The sequence below is a fragment of the Physella acuta genome, unplaced genomic scaffold (genome assembly GCF_028476545.2).
Source record: "Physella acuta isolate Inbredline_101_S28 unplaced genomic scaffold, ASM2847654v3 ptg000046l, whole genome shotgun sequence".
Classification (NCBI taxonomy): Eukaryota; Metazoa; Mollusca; class Gastropoda; family Physidae; genus Physella; species Physella acuta.
This window is the reverse complement of record NW_026731566.1, coordinates 54,802-79,864: the sequence shown is the minus strand read 5'-3', so window position 1 is coordinate 79,864 and position 25,063 is coordinate 54,802. Positions and strand designations below refer to the sequence as shown.

At 35.3% G+C, this 25,063-nt stretch overlaps 2 protein-coding genes across 2 annotated transcripts; one reads left to right on the top strand and one right to left on the bottom strand.

Moving 5' to 3' along the window:
• Positions 1–5,612: 5,612 nt before the first annotated feature.
• Positions 5,613–11,658, top strand: LOC131944397 (G protein pathway suppressor 2). Its single transcript, XM_059304979.1, has 11 exons — positions 5,613–5,792; positions 6,481–6,612; positions 6,862–6,965; positions 7,393–7,517; positions 7,658–7,772; positions 7,950–8,205; positions 8,717–8,965; positions 9,316–9,359; positions 9,495–9,593; positions 10,205–10,288; positions 11,028–11,658. The coding sequence occupies exons 2-11, from the start codon at positions 6,519–6,521 to the stop codon at positions 11,100–11,102; spliced, it is 1,245 nt and encodes a 414-aa protein (XP_059160962.1). The 5' UTR covers positions 5,613–5,792; positions 6,481–6,518; the 3' UTR covers positions 11,103–11,658.
• Positions 11,659–11,728: 70 nt separating this feature from the next.
• Positions 11,729–24,699, bottom strand: LOC131944391 (protein AATF). The gene is made up of 14 exons (XM_059304965.1): positions 24,502–24,699; positions 21,182–21,322; positions 20,891–20,921; positions 20,410–20,567; positions 20,075–20,152; positions 19,129–19,260; positions 15,042–15,117; positions 14,348–14,617; positions 13,540–13,648; positions 13,039–13,182; positions 12,604–12,743; positions 12,207–12,287; positions 12,027–12,098; positions 11,729–11,846 (listed from the first exon to the last, which is right to left on the bottom strand). Exons 1-14 carry the CDS (start codon positions 24,584–24,586, stop codon positions 11,768–11,770), a joined length of 1,596 nt encoding a protein of 531 aa, XP_059160948.1. The 5' UTR covers positions 24,587–24,699; the 3' UTR covers positions 11,729–11,767.
• Positions 24,700–25,063: the final 364 nt, after the last annotated feature.

Sequence of the window (25,063 nt, the reverse complement as noted above, 5' to 3'; positions counted from 1 at the left end):
GAAAGCCATTCGTTGGGTGACCCTTATGTCGCCCCCCAGCGATGTCAGCACAAGGACGCAGGAGGGTGGTGGGGGGGGGGGGGGGGTCTTCAAATACTCATCTAATTATTCAATTTGTGCCACGTGTCGTTCGGTGCTGAGTCAACAGTGGCGCTTTGTTTGACACGAACCACGTGACCAACCACGTGTATTTGACACGAACCACGTGTTTTTGACATAAACCGCGTGTATTTGATAAGAACCACGTGTATTTGATACGAACCGCGTGTATTTGATACGAACCGCGTGTATTTGATACGAACCGCGTGTATTTGATACGAACCGCGTGTATTTGATACGAACCGCGTGTATTTAACACGAACCACGTGTATTTGATAAGAACCACGTGTATTTGATAAGAACCGCGTGTATTTGATAAGAACCACGTGTATTTGATACGAACCGCGTGTATTTGATACGAACCGCGTGTATTTGATACGAACCGCGTGTATTTGATATAAAACGCGTGCATTTGATACGAACCGCGTGTATTTGATACGAACCACGTGTATTTAACACCAGTGTTTCTTCCAGACTTTTTTCTCCGTGGGGGCACTTGAAATCTTCGGGGGGGCGGTAAACTTTCTTCGGGGGGACGGACACTGTTAAAAGTATATATTTTCTATATAAATTATATAAATTTCATTTCGTTCGGGGGGGGCGGTAAAAATTTTTCGGGGGGGGGGGGGGGCTTCGCCCCCCCCCCCCCCCGAAGAGATGCCTGGAAGAAACTCTGATTTAACACGAACCACGTATATTTGAAACAAACCGTATGTATTTGATACGAACCACGTGTATTTGATAAGAACCACGTGTAGTTGGCATATTAAGTTTCGGAGGGCAGCTTAAAAGTTAAATCTAACAATAAAAGTCACACTTCTATTAATAACTTTGTAACGCTAGGAAATCCTTCTGTAGTTTCGTCACTTTACAAATGATGCAATAAGCATCTATTTTCAGACGATCCGATCAGAAATTGAGATCGAGCATCTAATAATAGACCATTAGTAATGCTAACATATTGCATCAGACACACTGATATTTATAACACATCAAATAATTTTTTTTCTACGTGTTAAAATAAAAAATCCTGTTGATTTTTATCACTTTAGCGAATGACGCAATCTGCATCACTGTTTCAGCAGAGTTTCTTCCAGGCATCTCTTAGGGGGGGAGGGGGGGGGGGGGGCGAAGTCGTCGTCCCCCCCCCCCCCGAACGAAATGAAATTTATATAATTTATATAGAAAATATATACTTTTAACAGTGTCTGCCCCCCCCCCCCCAAGAAAGTCTACCGCCCCCCCCTCCAAAAATTTCAAGTGCCCCCCCCCCCCCGGAGAAAAACACTGTGTTTCAGGCTGCTATTTTGGCGCTCTGTGTTATCATGTGAGCACTAGGGCGCTAACGTTAGTTTTAAACAGCCAGAAACAGTACGCGGCGCCCATGCGGTTGTGTAACCTGGGGCTCTCGAGAGCGCCCCTGTAAGTCCCTCACACCTAGGCGATCAATGAATTGTGTTCTACCTCACTATTACGGTGAGTGATTAACGTACACTCAAGGCTTTCATGCGGTAGGTAAACCCGTGCCTTGATAAATATGATCCAAGCGCAGGCATTGTTTACATTTAAATTTAAACTCAGTTAAAAAAAAAAGGTCACACGTCTAAGAATACAGGATTGGCAAGGCATTGATGAAACGCTTCTTATATATTTCGTCATACTTTCTTCTACCCCCGCGGTAACGCTAGTACAGTGGTGTAGCGAGGTCGGGTGTCACCCGGTGCGGCACTTAATGGTGTCACCCCAAAGGCGTAGCGACCCTTCCCGGGGACAAACTTTCGATTTGCACCCCCCTCAAACTTTCGATTTGCACCCCGCCGCCCTCAAACTTTCGATTTGCACCCCCCCCCCTCAAATTTTTCTCTATACATTTTGCTATTGTTTGCCTTGGTGTCACCCCCTAAATGGTGTCACCCGGTGCGGTCCGCACCCCCCGCCCGCCCCCCCCCCCCAGGCTACGCCTCTGTGCTAGTATCATTATATAATATCAAGTGGAACTGAGAGAGCTAGCTCCATGTTCAGTGTGAGCTTAATAAACACCCAAAGCTTAATGTATGGCGAGTTTTAATGTTCGGCATGTAAATACAATGTGCGCACAATGAACGACAGGAGCTTAATAAAAAGTGGGAGCTTAGTATTCTTTGGGAGCTACTCATTTAACCTGAGCTTAGTGTTCGGTAAGAGCTTAATGAGTGACGATAGCTTAGTGTATTGACTGGGCTGCTTTCATCCATTTTGACGGGGGGGGGGGGGGAGTAGGGGGGGGGGGGGCTTTTTGCCGCTGGCCATACTGACGGGGGCTCTTTTGTCTAAAGCTTCTTTTTGGTAGCTGTTTGGTCGGAGAGTGGTTAAACGAAAGATTTATGGAGCGGGCCTAAATTAATGAAGCCATATTTTATACGGAGGCCATCAGACTGAAGCTTAATTAATGAGAATTTAAAAAACCAGTTTAATTAATCGAAGATTTCAACTTTTCCAATTAATTGTCAATAGTGTTTCTTTCGAGCTTCTCTCCGAAGTGGCACTGCATCCCCCCTCCATGCCCCCTCTTCCCCCCGGATGAAATACTAACGATTTATATGATTTTTATTTTTTATTTTTTTACCGAAAATGTATACTTAAAGCAATGTCCGTCACCCCGGAAATTGCAAGTGTCAACCGTAAATTTTCAAGCCCCCCCCCCCCCACCCTGCCCTGAGAAAAATGTCTGAAAGTAGCCATCTCGTAAAGAGCAATATGCCAACCCCCCCCCCCCCCCTCCCCCCCCCCCCCCACACACACACTGTCCAAAAATTTACATGTCAACCATTTTGGGTGTATGTTTACGGATTCATAGGTATTTACGGGAAGGCATCGGAATTCCATTCCTGCCAAGGCAGCTAATATTCATCTGGGCATAGCGCCACAGGACAACTACCAGCCTCGTTTTCGTATGCCTGCAAATGTCAACAGTTGAACGCGTCACACCAAACGCGAGGCAACAAACTTCCTTTTCTTGAGTCAATACCAGTGACCGGAAATAGTATTGTTCTGCGGAAAGAATGTAATTCAGCGCTAGAAATAGGAAATCGTTTAAAGAAAAAAAAAATCACATCGATGTTCTTGATAAAATTTGTTTCTGTCGATAGTGCCAGGTGTGTGTGTTTGTGTATGCGTGTGTGAGTGACACCAGCTGTGCGTGTTTAGATAGTTTTACCCAGTTTTTTCTTTTACAGCCTGCCAAATCTAAAGAACATTTCTGGACATATATTACACTTACACTTGATGACATCATAACCTAGTTGAGGGGGAGGGGTCAGTTTTTTTTAGATTGACGTATATGTGTGAGATGGGAGGGGGAGGGAGGAGGTCAAAGAATATAACGCAGTGATATTTATAATATTTTAATTAACAAAAATGACGAAACAGTTATTTGACGTTGGAATTACGCTTGACTTGGGGTTAAGATGGAACTCTGCTGTATAATATTCATGTGGTGGGTTCTCTTTTGTTTTGTCCATAAACGACGTCACACTCGTAGGGAGGAGGGGGGGGGGGGAGGAGTCCGTAATTTTGACACGGTGTGTGATGAGGGGGAGGGGTGGGGGTTCAGATGGTGGACGTCACATTTTGCATTATAAATAAACCGGGAGTGATTTCCCCTAAACTTTCTCGAATATTCTTATATAAAACAACAGGGGATGGGAACTCGGGATATAGTTATGATTTTTAATCCATTTTAAATACATACACTTTTTAAAATAAAATAGAATCTCATAGAAAAAAGTATTGCACACCAAGCGAACGCCGAATAAAGATGTTCATAATGGTGCGCAATATTATTAGTACTTTATAAATTTAGATGCGTTTTTGAGAAATCGGAAATGTCGTAAATTAGTACTTCCCGTCAACGGAAATTACTCAAAATTTAACAGAAGGTAGAGAATTAGATCTTTTACTTACATGTGAAATTTCATTTATCTATCTGAAATAGTACTCAAGTTATAGGCTTTTAAAAAATTCAAAGTAGAAAATGTACCACTTCCGGTTATCGGAAATCGCTCAAAAGTTGATACGGATCTACGATTTTGATAAAATACTTATATATGAAATTTAATCAACCTAGCTGTAACGGTACTCAAGTAATCGTGTTTACACACACACACACACACACACACACACAGACACACACACACACAGACATACGGACAAGATTGCAAAATTATGTTTTTCCGTATCAGTGAGGTGTAAAACGTCGAGATTTGTAAAAATCTCGATTTTTTTTTTGCACGATTACAATACTTTCTCTATAGGCCCTACTACGTATATACGAGAAAGTAAAAAGCAATGTTAGAACACACATTTTAGACGTTATTTCGCGTTTTAGAAAACTGTTTTAATAAATTGCAATAGGAATTGATTAAAATACTCTATTTTGACAGATTTCAGAGAAGATTTTGGAAAAATATAGATGTTTTAAGAAAAATTCAACTGCAATTTTGAGGGGGGTTGTAGTCTGAGATGTGACGTCATTTTAGGGGGTGGGGGGGGGTCTGGCTTTTTGTGACGATGTGTGACGGAGGGGATGGGGGGGGGGTAAAATCGTCCAAAAAAGTGTGACGTCATTTATGGATGACCCCCAACGTGAAACGATGGGGGTGGAGGTAAACAGCGTAAAATAACGTGAGATCCTTTTAAGGTTGACCCGTTGATGTGCTTATCTGGGAGAGTCAGACGTGAAATGTATCGGTATTCAAATTGGGTTTTGGGAAAATAAAAAAGGAATGCAAAAATGTTTTCATGACCATCTTTTTAACCCCGTATAACTCAAAAGGGCATTAACAAGAAAAATGCAATTCATTCAGTCATCTCACGATTCTCTCCCTTGTCTTTTCCTATTGAAAAGTTGTTTTCTCCCATCCACACAGCAGAAGAAGAAAAAAACAGTTTAGTGTTTAAACACGTCTATTAAAAAAAAAACTTTAAATTATTATTGTACATTGATCGAAGTGAAATATTCATACATAAAATTAGATTCAATTCAGAATTTGTCCTTTCAGCAGTCAGTAGTGCCAATCAGACATCCTACTGAAATGTGGTGAACATATTCAAAGTAGTTTTTTTTATGGATGTTCTAAATTTTTCTATGACATAAATTTTTACATTAAAAACAGACAAAAACAACAGTTTTAAATCTTTGTTTCAAATGTAGTGAAGGAGTATTTTTAAAAAATACACTGCTGCTGAATTAGTACGTTAAATAAGTCACTATATATTTTATAGAGGTGCAGTAAACCTACTTCATCAGCACTTAGTATATAGATTCTAGGGCCTATACGTCAATGTGTTGACGTAATAAGCTATATAATTAATAACAAGCATTATACTTTACATTAAAAATAATAAAATATAGCTTAGGGTTAGGCCCACGCCTAGATCTATATATTTTCCAAAAAAAAAAAGTTATTCAATGACGTCATCAGTTTGTGAGGTTCTACTATGTAGTCTTAAAACGATGACGTTTTGTACAGAAACAATTTGTGTAAACTAGCCTAATGCAAACAATTTTCTAGATTCAAGCCTGGATCTACATTATTTATGAAACTATATCTCTAGATCTAGACCTAGATCTAGATCTATATTTTTTAAGCTAGTTCCGATGCACGAACAGTAAACACCTAGAATACAAACATCTCCATATATCTCTGAAAATTGTAAGTTAATTTAGATCTATTGTTGTAGTGAGTAGAGATGATAAAAATTAAAATTTTTAATAAAAACAAATCAAAACAATCAAAAGTGAACAAACACGAAACGAAACACTTGTTACTTAACTTACTAGAGTCTAGATCTAGATCTAGATCTAGATTCTAGATCTACTAGAATCTAGTTAGTTAGACCTAGACTAGTCTAGATCTAGATCTACAGCAAAACAGTCCAACACTCAACACTCAACTAACACTAAGTGTAAGTAAGTATTAAGTCATTAAGTAAACACTGTAACAGTGAGGCAGGACAATCTAGTTAACAACTTCACTGCTTCAGTCTTTCATCCATTTTCACTTTTCTGACTTTTCATGGACATAGAGTAGAATCAGTAGATTCTAATAATTCTATTACTATTGGTATTTAGAAGTATTAGCATCAGAAGTAGAGCTCTAGGCTAAGTGCTAAGTTCTAGATCTAGAAGCTAGATCTAGTCTAGATTTCCACTTCTATGTCTAGTAAAATAGTATAGTAGTTAGGGATATTTAACACTAAACAGGAGGAACACTAACTGTCACTAACCAGTAGTAACTATCAGTAGTAAAATAATTAGGCTAGGAAATCAACAGACAGACAGTCACAGAAAAAATTGATCTATTTAAAGTTTAAAGTGAAGAGCTTAATTATTATTTTCAGCTTAAGTTTTTGGACTGAAGCGAGTAAAGCCAGCCAACATGCCCGCCTTACTTGAGCGGCCTAAAATGACCAGAGCCATGTATGAGGCTTTGAAGCGTCACATCATGCGAGAAAGAGAAAAGAAAAAGCAAGGTGAGTAATGTTAATTCTTGTTTTGGTCACAAACATGATATGATAAGTTTAACAAAGTCTTTTAAAAACTAGTTTTATTTAAATAATGCATTCTGAAGCACCTTTTAAATTCATTAATTAAAAAACAAGATACCCATTAACCTTTTATTATATTCTTCATATTTAGGTATTAGCAACTTTAAAAAAAAAATTACTTTTATCGCAATTAACAAAAATAGCATTTTTAAATGTTGTATTATAAATATCCAGAGCAAGAGCAAGATGCTATGATGGAAAGATTAAAAAAAGAGCGAGAACTAAAGAAGAAAAAAGAAGAGGAAGACAGTCTTACTTTGGAGGAAACAAATGAGCAGGTATATTAAGTAAATTTCAGTGCCATATTTAAATATATTTAAATAAACAAATCATCAGCACTATTCATATAAAACAGGGGTCTCCAAACTACGACCCGCGGGCCGGATGCGGCCCTCGAAGTCCTCTCATCCGGCCCACGGAGATCTTTTTGCCCAAGGAAAAATCATTTGTTGGTGATGGCTGAGTAACTTTGCCCAGAAAAACCAAAGACATGCCTGGAAAAAACTGGCCCCCGAACTGAAATTTGTTAGTTAATGCGGCCCTCGGACTGAAAAGTTTGGAGACCCCTGATATAAAACATAATAAGTTGTTGGTTTAAATTTTAAAGTTTTGACATTTATAATAAATTATATTATATTTTTTTATTTTATTCAAAATAAATTAATAAAAATGGTAACTGAAATTGAATTTCTGGATCTTTTAAAGATTGCGCAGCTAGAAAAGAAACTGGAAATTCTGAAAGGACAAAAACATGAGCTGTTTTCACAGCTTAAAAAAGTATTGCATCAGGAAGATGAGACTAGGCGTCGAGCCCAACAAAAGGAGCAAAAGTGAGTCAAAAAAAAATAATAGAAGAAGGAAAATAATTTTATTTCTCTATATAGTTTAATTTTATTATGAAAAATAAATTGTTTCATCAAAAGATTGAATGGATATAAGTAGTACTACATATTTGTACTTAATGTTACAGTGAGATGACCATATCTCAGCCTACCTACCAGCACCCTGCTCAGGCAGCTGTACCTCAGCCTATGATGATGCATGGAAGACCAGCTTTATACAAGCCCACTTCAAATATTGTAGTTGTAAGATCATTGTTTATTTTAATTCCTTTTTTAAAAAAATTCTATACCTATTTTAGTAAACAAAGTAAGGCATTATTACAATTCTAAAAACCATTTTGTGTTAATTATGCTTTACTACTGTTTTTATTTTTGGTTAATGCAGTATTTTGGCTGTTTTTTTTTTTATTGCACATCCAGGCTCAAAATTTAAAGCGTACAAGGTCTCCATCTCCACCATCTTCTTCAGCTACATTTCCAGGGTACGGCCACAGTGAAGCCAAGTATCCGCATACAGCAGATAGCAAATATTCTCATAGTGACGTGAAGTACACTTCACACTCTGACACTAAGTTTGCCCATGCGGATCCCAAATACTTATCATCCTATACAGCCGCAAAAACTGGACCAGCCCATAATTTGTACTCAGCTCAGCACCCGTCTACTGCTGAATTCAGTGAGTTAAACTTTGGAAAATTTCTCTTACTTGAGAGAGCCCAATATCAGTTTTCTACAGTTGATTTGATTGCTATTATAATCTTGGCACAATATTTCATAATCATTAAAATCTTGGCACACGTCTTTCATAACCATTCAAACTTTGGCACACATCTTTGAATTAGCACTCAAATCTTGGGGAACATCTTTGATAGCCATTTAAATCTTGGTACACGTTTGATAGCCATGTGAACCTTGGTACACATGTTTGATGGCCATTCAATTCTTGGTACACATGTTTGATAGCCATTCAAATCATGTTACAATGTTTGATAGCCATTCAAATCTTGGTACAGATTTTTGATAGCTATTCAAATCATGGTACACATGTTTGATAGCCATTCAAATCATGGTACACATGTTTGATAGCCATGTAAATCTTGATAGCCATGTAAATCTTTGAACACATATTTGATAGCCATTCAAATCTTTGAACACATATTTGATAGCCATTCATTCTTTTGTTCCAGAGAGCTCAGTCTACCCTCAGCCAGGTACAAGCCACCTGTACTCTGCCTCTCAGACCTTCCCCCAGCAACAGGCAGTTGCAGCAGCCACAGGATCCTACCCCAGTGGTCAGTCCAGTGCCAGCAAATACCCGGGGCCTGGTCAGTCGGCATTCACCTCTTACCCAAGTGCGTTTGCCCAATCTCACCCTCAGAAGGCATTGCCAGAACCGTTTTCATCCGCTTATCCAATCCAACGGATGCAACAGCCCAGTGAGTCTAATTTCGTATTTATCCAGTACAGTATAGTTTAAAAAAGGATAACTTATCTCAAAGTTATAGTCATAGAAACACTAGACATGATCTAAAAGTAACTCAGTAATACAACATTCAACCACCTAGAAAAAATTGTTTTTGCTAACTTTCTCAAAGGTTTTATCAGCAAAATAAAATGGCAAAAGCATTCTGCTCAACACTGCTGCGTATTTATTTTGGCTACTATCAAGAAGCTTTGAACGCAACATAAATGAAATAAAAAAATTTATCAAAACTTTTTGTGTTTATCTTAAATTATCATGCTCCGTTATCAAAACTAATATTCTAACTTCATGTGTTTATCTTAGATTATCATGCTCAGTTGCAGTTAGAGCATGCTGCACAGAAACAAGTAAGTAGTTTTTTGGCTTTTATTTTTTAATTCTTTAGCTAGAATTTTAAAAAAGTAGAAAAGTTATTAGAAATTAGTTGTTACTATGTTAGAGTTTTTTTTTGTAAATTTATAACGATTCCCACGTGTACACAGGGTCAGATAAGTCAGATAAGAGGCATCGTTGCAGCTAATCCAACTCTGTCACAAGCCATGCAGCTTCAGCAGCAGCAGCAACAACAGCAACAGGCCAAGGTAAAAATAGGAAGCACTTATTTTATATTTTATACTTAACCTCATTGGTAGCATCTATATAATATTTCACTCCTGTGTCTGACAAGATTGGTTTAGAGAAAATATAAGGAAAACTAAAACCATCACTAGCAAATGACATCACATGAAATGAAGAGGGAAAAACAGAATTAAGAAAGCTTGCACAAATGAATGTCATTGATAATAAAGACACAAAATTTAGCACCTATTTTGTTTTTCTAATATTACAAGTGAATGTATGCCTCTGTATTATACAAAAACATACTGGAAAAGTGAATATGGAATAAGCTTTAAGATAAAGTATTGTATTTGTGTCAGGCTCAGATCATAGAGTCCCCCAAATTTGTTGAGTACTTGTCTTAAGTCATGGGAGGTAAAGACTTGGACATTGTGCTAAACACCCTTTCTCCTTATAAAAGAGTTAAAAAAAACCTCCTTTACTCTACCCCTCAGTAAATAATAATTTTGCCTGTTAATCTATTAGAAACTTACTACATTCATGTGTAAACCTGCTTACCACATTTTAAAAATGTATATTGCACATGAAGACTATAGATATAAGTAATACAATAAGAAACCCTCCCTTCTTATAGAGTGCTGCACCATTTGTACCAGGATACACTGCAAGAAGTCAGGCTGCCCCACCTCCTGTCAACTACCCTACATCAACTAGTGCTGTAAGTTTTTTGCTTACTCATATTTAGTGAAAAGTGTTCTTAATATGAAGGTATAAATAGAACTTTTATTACTGCCGATCATAAATTGCAAGTTGATTAAATTGATAATGACTAATATATAACACTATGACAAATGAAAATGTGATTTCCATTCAATCATATGCCATTAGAGAAATTTTTCTAATGAGTTCTTATACTTTCTTTGAGGGTTGCAATTTTTCTATAAGATTATTATAAAACTATTGATTAATTGTATAATCACCTATAAAGAGACATTTGTGTCAAGCTCATTTTTTATTCATGTCATTGAAATATTTTGAAAGCTTAGTTTAATATTAATCACTCTTACTCATTCATTATTTTAATAATTTTATTGGGAATAGAATAAAATATTTTTTAGTGTATGTAGTAATCATCTCAGCTAAAGATATAAAATGGATTTTCCTTTATTATGGTGTAATTGTTTGATATAAATATAATTTTTTAGCCAGAATTAGCCTTTTACATTAACATTACTATCAATGGGAAAACTGAGTTAAATATTAACTATTTGATAAAACTAGGTAGTCTAGCAATTATTGAAAACTTTTTGCCTTCTCATTGAAGGATTTATATTATTATAACTAAATTATACTCAACATCATAAAAAATTCTGCTTTAAATAACATTTTTTAGAAGTCTATCTCCCTTTAATAGAATAAATTGAATAATAAAATAAAAGGATTTAACTGCTTTACAGAGCACATACTCAAACCAGACAAGCAGCCAAGGGAGGTCAGCGTATGGAGGACAAACACATGGCAGATATTACTAAATTTTCTAACTTGTTATAATTTAACACTTTTGTCGTAAGAGTGATGAGTAAAAGTGGATGCTATCTCGTATTTAACTTGTGCGCTTTTAATGTACGAGCTTACCAATGGATCATACTCTCATTTACTTAAGTCAGTATAGATATTTTAAAAACTTACATTGTAAAGTTTTTAGTTTGTTTCATGCTGTACAGATATTGTGCAATCTCTACCACTCCATTAAGTTTCCATAAAATAGGTTTACAAATATCCTACATTCTCTACTGTTTTCAATTTTCTTTAGAATGTCCACGCCAACATGTGGCATAAAATTGTTTAGATAATCCTTGTGATAATTGTAGTCGATTTATTACACTTTGTTTTTGTACCAAATATGTAAGAACAAGGTAATTTTTGCCATGTGACCTCTAATAGATGACACAGTACTATATAAAGGTATAATAAGTGTATTTGTGTTCAACTGTGCTACAAAACAGTAGATTACTAAAATTGCTAGTGTAGTTATTAATGGTACCACTGTTGTATGTAGTGTATTGGGAATAAAACTATTCTGAGCTATTGATTTGTTTGTGATTATTCTGTTCTTGTCATGCTAGTTTTCAGCAAGTCAACACACCAAAGATGAATGAACAATTCAAAACTTTATTTAAATTAAAAAAAATTTCTCTCATATCCCCAAGTTTATAGTGGCTTGCTCTGTCACTTGAAATTTACTGCCACCAAATAATGCTTTAAACAAATCATCTCTGCAAGAAAAAAAAAAAATTCAATTAAAAATAGGAAGTACAAACACAGGTTTCTGCGTATTCAGGGAAGCCACTACAGCCAAAACACTGGAGACTAGCAATCAGTATCCTATGTGTATAATTAATTATGAAGGACACATACATAAGAAATATGCAATTGAATTATGTTACATTACTTACTTCTGTTCATCAGACCAAAGAGACTTGTCGAATGGTGTCATATAGTTCTTCAACTTTTCTTTCACATTGTATCTACAAAAATAAAGTGTCATTTCTACATTTAGAAGAACAAATCCTACCAAAAAATTCAAGTATCTATAAACTTTCAAGGTAAGCAGCCACTAAAATTGGGAGACTCACCTTATTTTTCTACCTTTACTGGCCCGCGTGTCAACTTTCCTCTTCTGTTTATTCCTAAGACGTTGAATTTCTAACCACTGTCTGTGAAAGCAATGAAATGATAAATTATATTTCTCAGACAGGGTAGTCTTTGTAAATAAGAGAAAAATGCACCCATCAGTCCTCGCTGCCTTGTAAGTCTGATTAATAAGCAACGCCAGTGCCTGCATATTTTAAAAGCTGGTATTTTAAACCGAATTTTGTAAAGTAATATGATTAGGGTTGGCTATTTATAACAATTCTATGTTACAAATAAATACTACCAACATCTATGAACAAGACTGAACCAAAGGAAAGTATATGAACATAAAACACAACAGCTTTTGTTCTTGAACAACATCTAGTTAGGGAAACTTACTTGCTGGCATTGACTGGATCTGTCTCCTCATTCTGTTTCATCTCAATCAAGTCCCTGAGGCACACATGGTAGAAATCATTGTCATCTATAATCTCCTGGTTTAGTGGCAGCTCCTGTTTTGTCTTCTGTTTTAGCTTCAGCTGATCAAGTACAAGAAGGGTTAAACATGGGCTAAACACTCAGTCCCTATATGAGTTTATCTAAACTCAAGCACTTCAAAATAACACAAGGAAGTATTCCTTGAAAACTCTGCACTAAAAAATAAGAACGAAGTATTCCTTGAACACTCATAACTTCAATGAATCCCCCATATTTATTTAATAAGAGCAATGGTACTAAAAAAAATCTGTATTAGCCATATTTGATACTAGTTTCAGTTTTAAAATAAATATATGGAAAGGTTAACCAATCAACAAACAAAAAATTAGCACTTGCCTCTACATCTTGGTCATCATCATCATCATCTACAGTGACCTCCTCATCTTTTTTTTCCTCACCACCCTCTGACTGCCCCAGTATTCTGTAAGGTGTCCGCTGTTGGTGTAACCTTTTGACCAGCCTTTCTCTGTTTACTAAAACCTTAATAGTAACAAAATATAGAAGGTATTTTTGTAAAGTAAATGATAAGATATAAAAAGTATTATAAAGCACATTATTCCATAGCCAAGTGTATTTTTTAAATATCAGAGGACTAAATAATACACAATTAATAGTTTTCTAAACTGCAATAGTAAAGAGAGAAGTAAGGGGCTTTTTTTTGAAAAGGGCTACATTAATTTGTGTATAGGCTTTGTTTTAAAATAAACTTTTTATATGTTAGTCAAAAATGTAATTTCAATACATACTTTACACGAAACAATTCTATCAAAGCAGTTTGATTTTGAGCATTACAGGACCAATCCCAGACAACAGACACAGTCCACACATCAGACTCACCTGCTCAATCTGTTTCAGCACAGACATCTCAAAAGCTGCAAAGTTTTTTGACCGAATTTTTCCTTGTGCTAGTCTGGTCTTCTCATCCCATTTAGACAAAGTGTCATTTCTAAAAAAAAAAAAAAGATAAATCTAGTTTATTACCATTTTAAAAATAAATACATCTTATTAAAAAAAGCATTCTAGATTACAAATACAGATGAATCTAAGGGTTGCATGAAAAGGATGCTTAGATAATTGACAGCTAAAACATTGGTAACCCATCTAAAAAAGCTCTATAGATTACAAATAGGGGATCTAGGATGTGCATCAAAGGGAGACTTAGATAAATGTAAGCTAAAAATATAGGCACCACACTCTCCAGCCCCCATATAAAAGGATGGAGGAGTCAATCTTCTTCTTCGTTCTTAATTATTAGTGTTGAAGGGGATCGAGATTTATCTGCTAGTGGATTTGAACTCGAGACTTTGTTCGAATTTATCAAACATGAGCTTTTTGCCGACTCGACCACGCCTCCAACACAATTAAGCGTTACGTGTCAACTGGTTATGCGCCATTGAGGCCATAGACTCCGATTTCAGCCTGCTTTCTTTTTTGGATTTGCTTCCATAGCCTTTGTCCAACCAAGAAGAAACTACAAGGCAGCAGTTGTTTAATTTTGGAGTTGTCTCTCCTAGAAGAGTGGCTGTCCCCAGCTAACGAGCCTCATCTGCCCGAGGGTTCGAACTCGAGACTTTTCGGTTTAGCAACCATGAGCTTTACCGACTCGACCACGCCGACCCCCAGGGAGTCAATCAATCCAACTAACCTGTATGTCTGATATTCCTTGTGTCTCTTGGCCAACGTCTCCTCAATCTCCTCAAGATTTAATTTTCGTTTAAGCCGACCTGAATGTTTTTGACTGTTCTCTGATACATCCATATCTTTCTCTTCATCTTCCTCCTCTGAAAGCTCTGCATCATTATCTTCGCCATTCTCTACACCATTCATAGAACTTTTTGTGCCATTTGATTTAGCATCATCTTCAGGTTCTGATTCACTGGTGATCTCCTCATCTGAACCACCTGCTGACTCCTGTCTAATTTCCGATAATCAAGGAGATAATTAAGTTTTTAAAAAAAATAACACATTACTCTAAGTCTTTAATAAGGTTAAAGGTTAGTCAAATGATCTTGTGATGACTACTACCTAGTTATGTTCTCAACTGTTATTGTATATGATAATCTCTAATTTCTTAAGACTAATTCAAAATGTATTTAGATTAAAAATGAGGTGTTGCATTACCACAGGAAATGAACTAATTTGGAAAGTATGAAAGAAATTCCATTTGTAGTGGTTCAAAAATGTGCTATAAGATTAGATCATTAACTATATGCCCTCAATAACAAACGTCTTTTTCAATTCTGATGGCTATTCATAATATCTTAAACACAATGCAAAGTCTTTTTAGACAAAGTTAGACTGAATAGAGAAGAACATCAGAAATTTAAAAACAACATTACTTGGAATTTTTCTTTTCTGTTAGAAGTGACTGTAGATCTAATAACGTAGAATTCAGTTTCCTGACAGAGCTGTGTACTGAAATTGTATGACACGAGTTATGTGAATATAATGTGTTAATACTAAACACCCTTAACCCTTTATCTACTGACGGTACCACTTCAATTAAGTGCCTGTATTATTTTTAATTTAATACGAATTTTAAAAATTATTGATGTATTTAATAGTATTATCTCCCCTGAATCGCAGGTAGTCGGAGGTATCAATGTTTTTTTGAAAATTACTGGTGTGGCGCTTTTTCAATGTCTTGCTATATCAGTAGTTCACAATTTTTCTGTACATTTCTCACACACGTTCCTGATTTCCCTTTGATTTACCTTATTTTTCAAGTTTTCAACCCCAAAATTTTTTTATTGGCACCTTCAATAGTCAGGCAAACGCATTTAACTTCTAGTTATACAATTTTAATCAAATTGTCTTTGTATTAGATCGATGTTTACAAGTGGACTTATAAGTACCGTCAGGGCACACGGTAATTTTTTTTAGGATTTTTAGAAAATGGCAGATTTGTTAGGTGGAGTTACATAAATATTGTCTTGATAATTAATTATCGAAATGTACTCAAAAAATGATATTTACACATTTATAAGAAGGTTTGCATTTGGTTTACCTAAGAAATATTGTAATTACATGTAAATTTCTAGTAGTAAACAAGGTTTAGTATACTTCATTTGTATACCAAATCCAAGTTCTAGTTGTAAGATTTAATTTGTTAGTTATATTTACTGCAATAAACTGTCTTGCGTACAATAACTGGCATTTACATAATGTATACCTGTAGACTAGTAATATTCCATACTTCTGCATATAGTATAGATCTACAAGGTAAATTTTAATCAGTAAACAGAAAAGAGTAATCCGCTACTTCTTCCAAAACACATTGAGCTCACTTCTATTTATGAACTTTGCACTGTAGTGTAGACTTGCCATAACATTCTAGTAGGCTACAATTATACTAGTATTACTAGTAGTGTGCTGAATGATTAGGCTTTTGTTTGTTTATGCGGCTCATTGTACTAGTTATTGGAAGCTTCCAGCAAAAGCATATTCATTCCGGCAACTGTTGCTACTGTAACGAATACCAATCTATCAGCCAGATAGTTGGCGAACGCTCCCGGATTCGTTTAAATGATTATACACAGATGGCAATAAGCCTAAATAAAAAAATCTAACACAATAGTTTACTAGGACTCGCACTTGATGTCTAGGGGAAACACTAGAGAAACTACTGATGCCAACAATACATTTAATCTTCATATAACTTTTAATGAGTGTACAAAGTCGTGGCAGGACACTAGATTTATACAGGATAAAATAGATTTACAGAATGAACAAAATCCAACTTACAATTTGTGGGAAAAAATACTATGATACACTATCACAGCTTTTAACACTTCAGAAAAATCACCACAGTTTACACAACACTGCTATAAGCATAAAGTATTACTTAACCACAAGATATAAGAATATGCTGCTTAAACAACTTAGTACTACACGGCGACACACAGGGCTTATTATCTCTCAACGATGTCTGGTCAAGTAACTGCCTAGAGAAACCTGTGCGCGGTCTATTTATCGACTTAGGCAACATGGAAGGTCACCTTCAAATCATAAGGCTATTGGTTGGGGTATCACCTGGTCCGAATCAACCAACGGAAAAATACTGAGTCTAAGACTTTCTTAAGACAGTGGAAAAAACCAGTGATTACACCACAGACCATATATGGTATAATAACAAATGTAAAAATAGAAATTACCAGACCTAAGTAGGTCACATTACACCAGAAAGACCACAGACAAGATTGAGGGAGCATGACATGTCGACTACTTTTGCTGTGTTTGAGGTCTAAGATGTGTTCTGATAGAAAATCCAGTAAAAATCGTACTCAAAATATACTTTTGTGCTGTATTTATGTGTGAAAATTACAAAAAGTGATTGTTATAATGATTGCCATGTTATTAGTTAATAAATTGTATCGTTAGTTCCTGTTTTGTAAAAAAAATTTTGAAAAAAAATGTCCTAGATTACTGACGGTACTTATAAGTACCAATATCTGTTTGGGCCATTAAAAATTTATGAAACGAAACTTCCTTCGACATATGCTTTGAATGTGCCAAAGGCAATATAGTAACACATTGTTTAAGTAAAAATCTCATTCAGAACATAATTCCGTAAATAAAGGGTTAAAACAACTACATAAAACAATCTGGTCACAAAATGGAGAGAGAAATAAGGGACACAACCCAGTCAAAACCAAAATTTGCTAATTTTATTACAAAAAATCTACTTTGTTTAATAAATTTAATAAATTCAAAGTAAACACATCTCTAAGCACATTCAGGGTTCATGCTCAAAAGTTCAATTAAAATTCCAGGACTTTTCCAGGAGTTTAATAAAAATTCAAGGAGATTTTAAAAACAAAAAAGAAACCCAATTTATACATTTAAAAAAAAAGCGTACTTAATAATAATACATTTAATTAGCTAAGCCAATGCAAAAATTTAATTTCAGTAAAAGTAAAACAATATATTAGTTACATATTAGGATAGAGGCTATCAATCTGACTACAGACCAGTTTGAATTTTCAAAATCTGACCATAAACAAAAAAGTTATGATTTTTTTTGTCATTAAAAAAATAGCAGAAAACTGGGATAGACCCTGAAAGAGGATAAATACTGGGACGGTATGGACCAAATTTTAAAGAGTTTATCACTATAAAAGAGGTATAAATGCAAGCAGACTTCACCAATTAATATCATTTCGTGATATTTTATTGATTTTTTGGATGCCAAATCCAATGATGCTAGGCTAGTCGGCCAACCAGATGAACGTGTCAGACGAATATTATGTAATTTCAGAGACAAAAGTCTGGCAAGATTTCTTGATCTATGCCCAAGGATTAGTAACATTAACTCCACAAAGTGAAGGGGGAAGAGAGGTGGGGTATGAAACCACCACGAGCTGCTCGGGTACCATACGGGTGTTACACAACATCAAAGGCGCCGACCGTCGGCTTGTCGCGTCACGGAGTAGTGGGGGCGGGTTGAGCTATGGATGTTACGTTGGGTGTTACATACCCTGTAGGATGGTCAGTGTCTTCCCCCACCCACCCCATTTTGGTCGATTTGGCAAGCTAGTATTAAGCGTTAACAATTTATTAATAATTTATTATTAACAATTTTTAGTCAACCGAAAAAAGAGCCACTGGAAAAAATTAATTTATTTGATAGCCATTTTTACGAAAAATTAATATATAAAATAACTATAAAATAATGAAACGTTACGCGAATCAGCATTGTGTGATCGGGTCGCAACTATCAGGGTTAATTTCTAAAGAAGATTAATTTTGACGATTAGTCCTGAGCCGTAAATACTACTACAACTTTTTTTTGCTGTTTCAAAAGTTTAAGACAAAGTTATGAAACATGATGTCTACTTTAAAAATCCAATAGCTGACAAGTCAAAGACGGGAACACGTGTATGCCTATCTATCTTTAGAAATTGTTTATAGTATCATCCATTCGGGTCAATCGCCTAGCGTCACGTGACCACACACTCGGCTGGAGCCACACGATGTGTAGATCACGGCAGTGCAATTCAGTCGGACGACGGCCGATGCGTTAATTTTTGTTTTCGTCCCATTTAAAAACTACTATTCAATTATTGGCGGAACAAAATCAAATAATTTCGGTCGGGTTTTGCACCGCGAGTTAATGAAATTTCATTAGATTTCATGGGAATTTTTAAAATTTCAGGAGAATTCCAGGAGGTTTTTACGTTTTTTAAGATTCCAGGAGTTTTCCAGGACCTCCTGGAATTTCAGGAGGAAGCACGAACCCTGCACATTGCAACACCTAATCATTTTTATATCTAATATATACAATAAGAAGTGGCGAGAAGTGGGTAGGGGAAAAATTACCTGATGAATACACTGCAGAGGTTTAATTTAATAAAAGCTGAACGATGTTTGTAATAAAGCAGTGTAAAAAGGGTTCAGTACTAAAGATCAACAATCATAATGACCTACCATTATTTGCTTCTAATCTGAACTTGCCATCCATCATAAACATTGGCCATTTGTCAGGCAGGGGCAGCCTGTTACAGGCAGATGTTAATTTCTGCAGCGCTATCCTGCACTTTATGATGTCATCCCACACACCTGCGCAAACATGCTTTTAATAATATGGGCAAAACAGAAGGTGTATTGTTTTTTCATGTTCAATATAATAATAATGCTAGTCACAACAGTGAGTTGCTGGTAGAGTTCTGACCAGGGTGAAGATGTAAGAATGTTTAAGGAAGGATCACAAGTCTGTTTAACCAGATCCTAAATTTAAACAATTTGAATTACACCAGGTACATGTTCCAAAGCGAAAAGCAAATTTGAGGAATTTTTAAAGATTTTAAAGGCAGAGAAGGAATAATTTCAGGACTTTTAAAGGGAAATAAATATGGCAAAAATTTAAAGAACAACAACATAAAAAAATTTATTGAAATGATATGACATTTACAGAAGCTACTGGAATTTCAGGAGCCCTGATTATAGGAAGGACTTTCAACATTTCACCATCATCTCTTAACACCCGTTGGTGCACAAAGCATCAACAAGTGAGATCCATTTCACCCTGTCTCTAGCTATAAACTCTGCCTGTTGGAATAGTAGATCAACATCTCAACAGATGTAATATAGATTTCCTGGTCTGTTTTTAAGAACACAGCATTGTGCTGGCTATCAGTCGCCTCACATATTGAGGACATATAAAGAGTCAGTGTCTATGAAATTCAATTAAGAGAAGTTAATCTATTTGTGATAAACCCAAGTCATGATAGATAAAAATTAAATACCAGATCAGCATATAACAAAAATCCGATCTATAGTAATGACAAAACACAACTTCCCTGACAAAGGTTTTAAACAATTAAAAATAGAGTACAAGGTAGAATTAGAGCTATGAATACAACAAACAACCCACCTAGTTGAAAGGCAACAACTTTTCCTTTCTCTCTGTCGTCAGAGCTACTTTTAGGCATAATAGATGCATCTGCTTGTTCTAAAAGAATTGAGAAAACATTATGAATGCTGTATTTAAATTAGTGGCCTATACAAATAAATGTTAGGAACAAGATAGTGAGGCATAACATCAAAGGAGTACTGATATCATCAGGTCCATAGGAAAATGAATGGGATTGTCCATCACAGCCTTGGGGTTTCAGGGGGGGGGGGGGGAGGGGGGAGAGAGAGATAAATAAGGGTTACACCAAACCACCCAATCCAAGAAAAAACATCTTATCACAATGCTATCATCACCTTTTGTTTCCTCTTCATCCTCATCTGATGCCACATCTACTCCATCATCATCATCCTCCATGTTGCTTTCTTCATCCTCCTCCTCCTCACCACTGGCATTGCTTTCATCATTTTCTTCCTCATTGCTATCACTGTCAGAGGCTTTAGAATCTTTATCACTAAACAATGGTACAAAATATTTGTATCATTAAACAATTATAAAAATAAAAACAAGTTATACACAATTCAGATTACAATTGTAATACCACACACAGTATATAATTGTTTACATTTTTTTTTAGAATTTCTGAACCCTTTTTGTGTATCCAAAGATTTTTGTTAAGCCTGATAAACAAAAAAAAACTTTTTTTATTATCCCTTTACTTATATAAAGATCTTCAGCACTTTTTATGACTAAATATATTGGGGTTTACTAAGGGACATATTTAAAAAAAATGTATAGCTTGTAACTATACCGTATGGAAAGTTTGAAATAACTGACCTTGTGACACTGCCATGGCCTTCATCCTCATCTTTAAAGAAAATTATTTTACCATATTAGAAATAAGATTATACGACCATATTAGAAAGAAAATTATTTGATCATGTTACATAAATACAGTAAAAATACAGTTTCAAGTTTCATTGAAAACAAACATCTTACTAACTTAAATATATATATTTAGGTGGTAACTGTTTAACTCAAAAAATGAAATAAATGGTATTCTATTTTAAACATGTCATGTTTCAAATAAAAAAAAAAAAAGCTACAAACTTTCAGTTGTAAACATACCATCAGAAAACAAATCTTTTCTGGATGTCTTCTTGCCCTGGTATCGAGGATCATCTTCAATGATAGCAGCCTGCTTTCTGAGAGCTGTAGTTCCAAGTGCTTCTGCTTCAGTAAACCCTTCTACAAGTTTTGCTCCAAAACCTAGATACAATATCACAAAAGAAAATATAAATATGGCAAAACAACTTGAACAATTTTCTTTGCTAATGGAGTATCTTTTATTCAACTAAAGATAGAGTTTACACTATTATCTAAATTTATATAGGCCTTATAGGGGTTGGTGTGGTGGAGTCGGTAAAGCTCATTGTTCCTAAACCAAAAAGTCTCGAGTTAGCACCCTCAAGTAGATGAGGCTCGTTAGCTGGGGACAGCCACTATTCTAGGAGAAACAACTCCAAAATCAAACAACTGCTGCCTTGTAGTTTGTTCTTGATTGGACAAAGGCTATGGAGCTTGAAGCAAATCCAAAAAGGGTCAATGGGGATTCCAAGATCTTTTAAGTTTACAGTTTTTCATCCTGCACTTCTGGTAGGTAAAAAACCCAAAGATTGAAAAAAAAATCTCGCAGATTGTGTCTGGCAATTTACCTGTGACTCCGCAGGTATGTCTCACAATTTCTTCTCGAAATTTATTTTCCCGTCTTGCAATATTTTTTTTTACTGAATTTAGCCTACATCCAAATTTGCCAACACCCTGGGTTTTGATCGGGCCTCTGTGTTCAGTTGACTTATATTTTAACTTACAATTTATTATAGCGAGTCTCACTAACTTGAAAGCGTCTCTGGTTGCTAACAACAACATGGCGTCCTAAACCGGACGCTTAGTTTCGGACATTTTTCTTGTCTGCCCAAGTGACTTTCTAGGAATTCGTTTTTAAAATGTTTACCTCGTGAAAAATGGCGTTTTTTCACATAATGTAAACAAACTATAAATGGCAGAGCTAAATATGCCATAGAAACGCTATAAATTGCTTTGGATAATGAAGAACGAAGCTCAAAAAGTGGCGCCGACAAACATTCGTAGATCTTTTTAAATATTAGCTACTACGATGTAGATCGGAAACCGAAAGTACATCAATATTAGATTTAGCAGTCTGTGTAAAAATAAATCGAATATTACATGCGCTAATTTTTTTAAAAATTCTCCAAAACGGTCACCACCAAAAGTAAAAATTCCATAACCCACGTGACCGCTATTGGGCGGGAAACGTTTGCCTAGGTGGCTCTATCAATTCTTTACTACGTTTGTGTTGTTATTTATGTTGACAATCGTTAAGTGAATATTTTCCAATTTTGATTTTTACATTGCTGGACAAATTAATTAAGTATTTCGATCTGAACATGGGAAGATAGGAATTAGTTGGTATTTCTGTAAACCGGTGATCTCGTGGTGAAACGCGATCTCGATACATCTAGTAAAGTCTAGGTGCTAAATTATTTACTTGATTTTATTATTACTAATTACGACTTGATCGAATTATAGTTAATATTATTTTCATTTGCTTTCATTTTTTATATAATTGATTATTATGATTTAGATCCAGAAGGACTAGGCTAATAAATTATAATAATCATATTAGAGGACAGCCTGCATAAACAAAAGTTTGCATTCTTAGATCTAGATCTCTAGTTGACAGAGTACTTTGACTTGCGCACACGCTCGCGTGACGAAAGAACGCAAGCGGGCTCGTGACGAATTTGCATAATTTTTCACTCACAAGTGATCAACGTTAATGTGATAGGCGTAGCCTAACAATCTTTAAATAGATCTAGACACAAATTTAAGTATTAAAACTCCGCCTGGATATGTCTAGCTTCGGACGGGCGATGTTTCTCACGTTGACAAAACAACGCGAGCGAGCCGTCACTACGCACAGCCTATGAGTGGCGATGTTTGGAATGCATTTCTCGCTCACATGTGATGAAATTTAATGCAACGACAGTTTTAAAAATAAAAACAGATATTTTATTATGTCTATATAGATCTACTTTTTTTTAATATTTAAAACTCAGCCTGGACAAAGCTTCCATGCTGGATAAGGGAGGAGGGTTAGATTCCGCCGTTAACTCAATCTATTATTATTAGGCCTAATTGTCCTAATTAAACATTCCTATTTACACTGATTAATCAAGAGTGAATAAAAGTGAAAATGAATACCTTTAAAAAGTTTAGATCTATATATTTTTAAACATTTATACGTGATTATTTTTGGTTCATTCATTTGGCGTTTACTAGAAATACAGTAAATAGATTACATAACCAAGTTACGAGTATCCTTTCGATTACGTTTTATTGCAGCATACCTCCACTTCCCCACACATGATCCTTACGAACATCCTTGGTCGTTTTCAGGTCAACTTTAGAAACCAGATCTTTGACTGGTTGTCATGGAAAAATCTTTCACAGCTAAGCTGTATGGCACCAATAATTAAAATCATGTATTTTAGTTCATAATGAGCTAAAATCATCAAATGTAGTGCCTGGTTAGTTAGAGAAATATCTCTAGCTTTTATTGGTATTGAGTATTGGTTAAAAAAATAAATAATTAAAATTAAGGGTAATCTATCGTTTTGGGTACGTAAAATCGCCCGCGATTTGTAATGTGAAAAACAGGTGACTTCTTAAATTTTAATAATTATTTCACATTTTGAGGAGGATTTATGTTTTAAAAAATTCAAAAATGTTTCCTTGATTCATTTATGTACCTGTTTTTAAAAAATTGAATTAAAACTTTTCCGTAATAAATGAAGACTAGCGATGTTTCCAACAGATGCAACCATGCTCATTTACTATAGCAGCCATCTTGTCTAAGTTTTATTTTTATAAGCTTTTAGCGCCAGATTCAGGGGGAAGCCACTCTATTTTACAAATGGCTGCTGTTTATATAGCAAATCTTGCTCTCAGACACTGCTGTTTAAAGTTAATTTCTGGCCTATATCGATATATTTAGCCATTGATTTAGGTTTATTATTCATTTATCTATAATATTTGACACAAAAGTATGACAATATACTTCTATTAAAGCCTTGACAATGAGGTAACGTTTTCGTACATAAATAGCCGCGGGCGATTTTACGTACCCAAAACGATAGATTACCAAATTAAGATTTAGTGAGCCTCGCTAATTTATTAATTAAAAAAAAAAACTAGTAGTGAATAGCAGGGAAGATCTAGGAAATGAGAGAGTAGACGACAGGCTACATTTGTCAAAACACCAACGAAATTTGACTAAAAAAATAATGAAAATAGAAATTTTAAAATTAAAAATTAAATTTGTAGGCCCCTCCCTACTCAGAGGCTACTCAGGCCTACTCTCTTACCATCCAGAGGATCTTCGGGGTCTACGTCAGTTTCAGGTGCTGTATTTTTTAGTTTAAAAAGTTCATCAAATAGTGAACTAGTCATTTTTGACAAATAAAATTAGATCTAGATTCCTAGATCTGAGGCTGCCTACAATAAAATATCACACTTTTTCTTTTCTACATGTGTTTTCAGTGTTTTTACTTTTTATGTCAACCGGAACTAGAGAGCTACGAACCTGAATTAATTAGCTTTCGCAAAACTATTTTCAATTTATCATGATATTTATTATATTTATTTAGGTTATTGATATTTTTATACTAAACAATAAACCACCAGTTTCTAAAAACTAAAAACTTATTTTAAAATGCCTAATATATCAATCTTTCTCTATAATAAAAATTAACTCGCTAAATATCTGGAAGATTTATAAAAAATAATTAGGGCCTAGGTGGAATTAATTATTTCTATCGGTATAGCGGAGAGCACAGTAATTAGAAATTTTATTCCCCAAACCCAGTGATTAATTTAATTACGCCGTAGAAGAAGCTGCCCAATGATTCCAAATGTATGTCTAAGAAG

Bases quoted from the DNA above. Each gene is read 5' to 3' on its own strand.
- LOC131944397 (XM_059304979.1), top strand. From the start codon at position 6,519: ATGCCCGCCTTACTTGAGCGGCCTAAAATGACCAGAGCCATGTATGAG. The intron at 6,613-6,861 runs GTGAGTAATGTT...ATAAATATCCAG, and splicing joins AAGAGAAAAGAAAAAGCAAG to AGCAAGAGCAAGATGCTATG. The intron at 9,594-10,204 runs GTAAAAATAGGA...CCCTTCTTATAG, and splicing joins AACAACAGCAACAGGCCAAG to AGTGCTGCACCATTTGTACC.
- LOC131944391 (XM_059304965.1), bottom strand. From the start codon at position 24,586: ATGACTAGTTCACTATTTGATGAACTTTTTAAACTAAAAAATACAGCA. The intron at 20,153-20,409 runs GTGATGATAGCA...CAATTCTTTTAG, and splicing joins GGATGAAGAGGAAACAAAAG to AACAAGCAGATGCATCTATT. The intron at 12,099-12,206 runs GTGAGTCTCCCA...TTATTTTTGTAG, and splicing joins AGTAAAGGTAGAAAAATAAG to ATACAATGTGAAAGAAAAGT.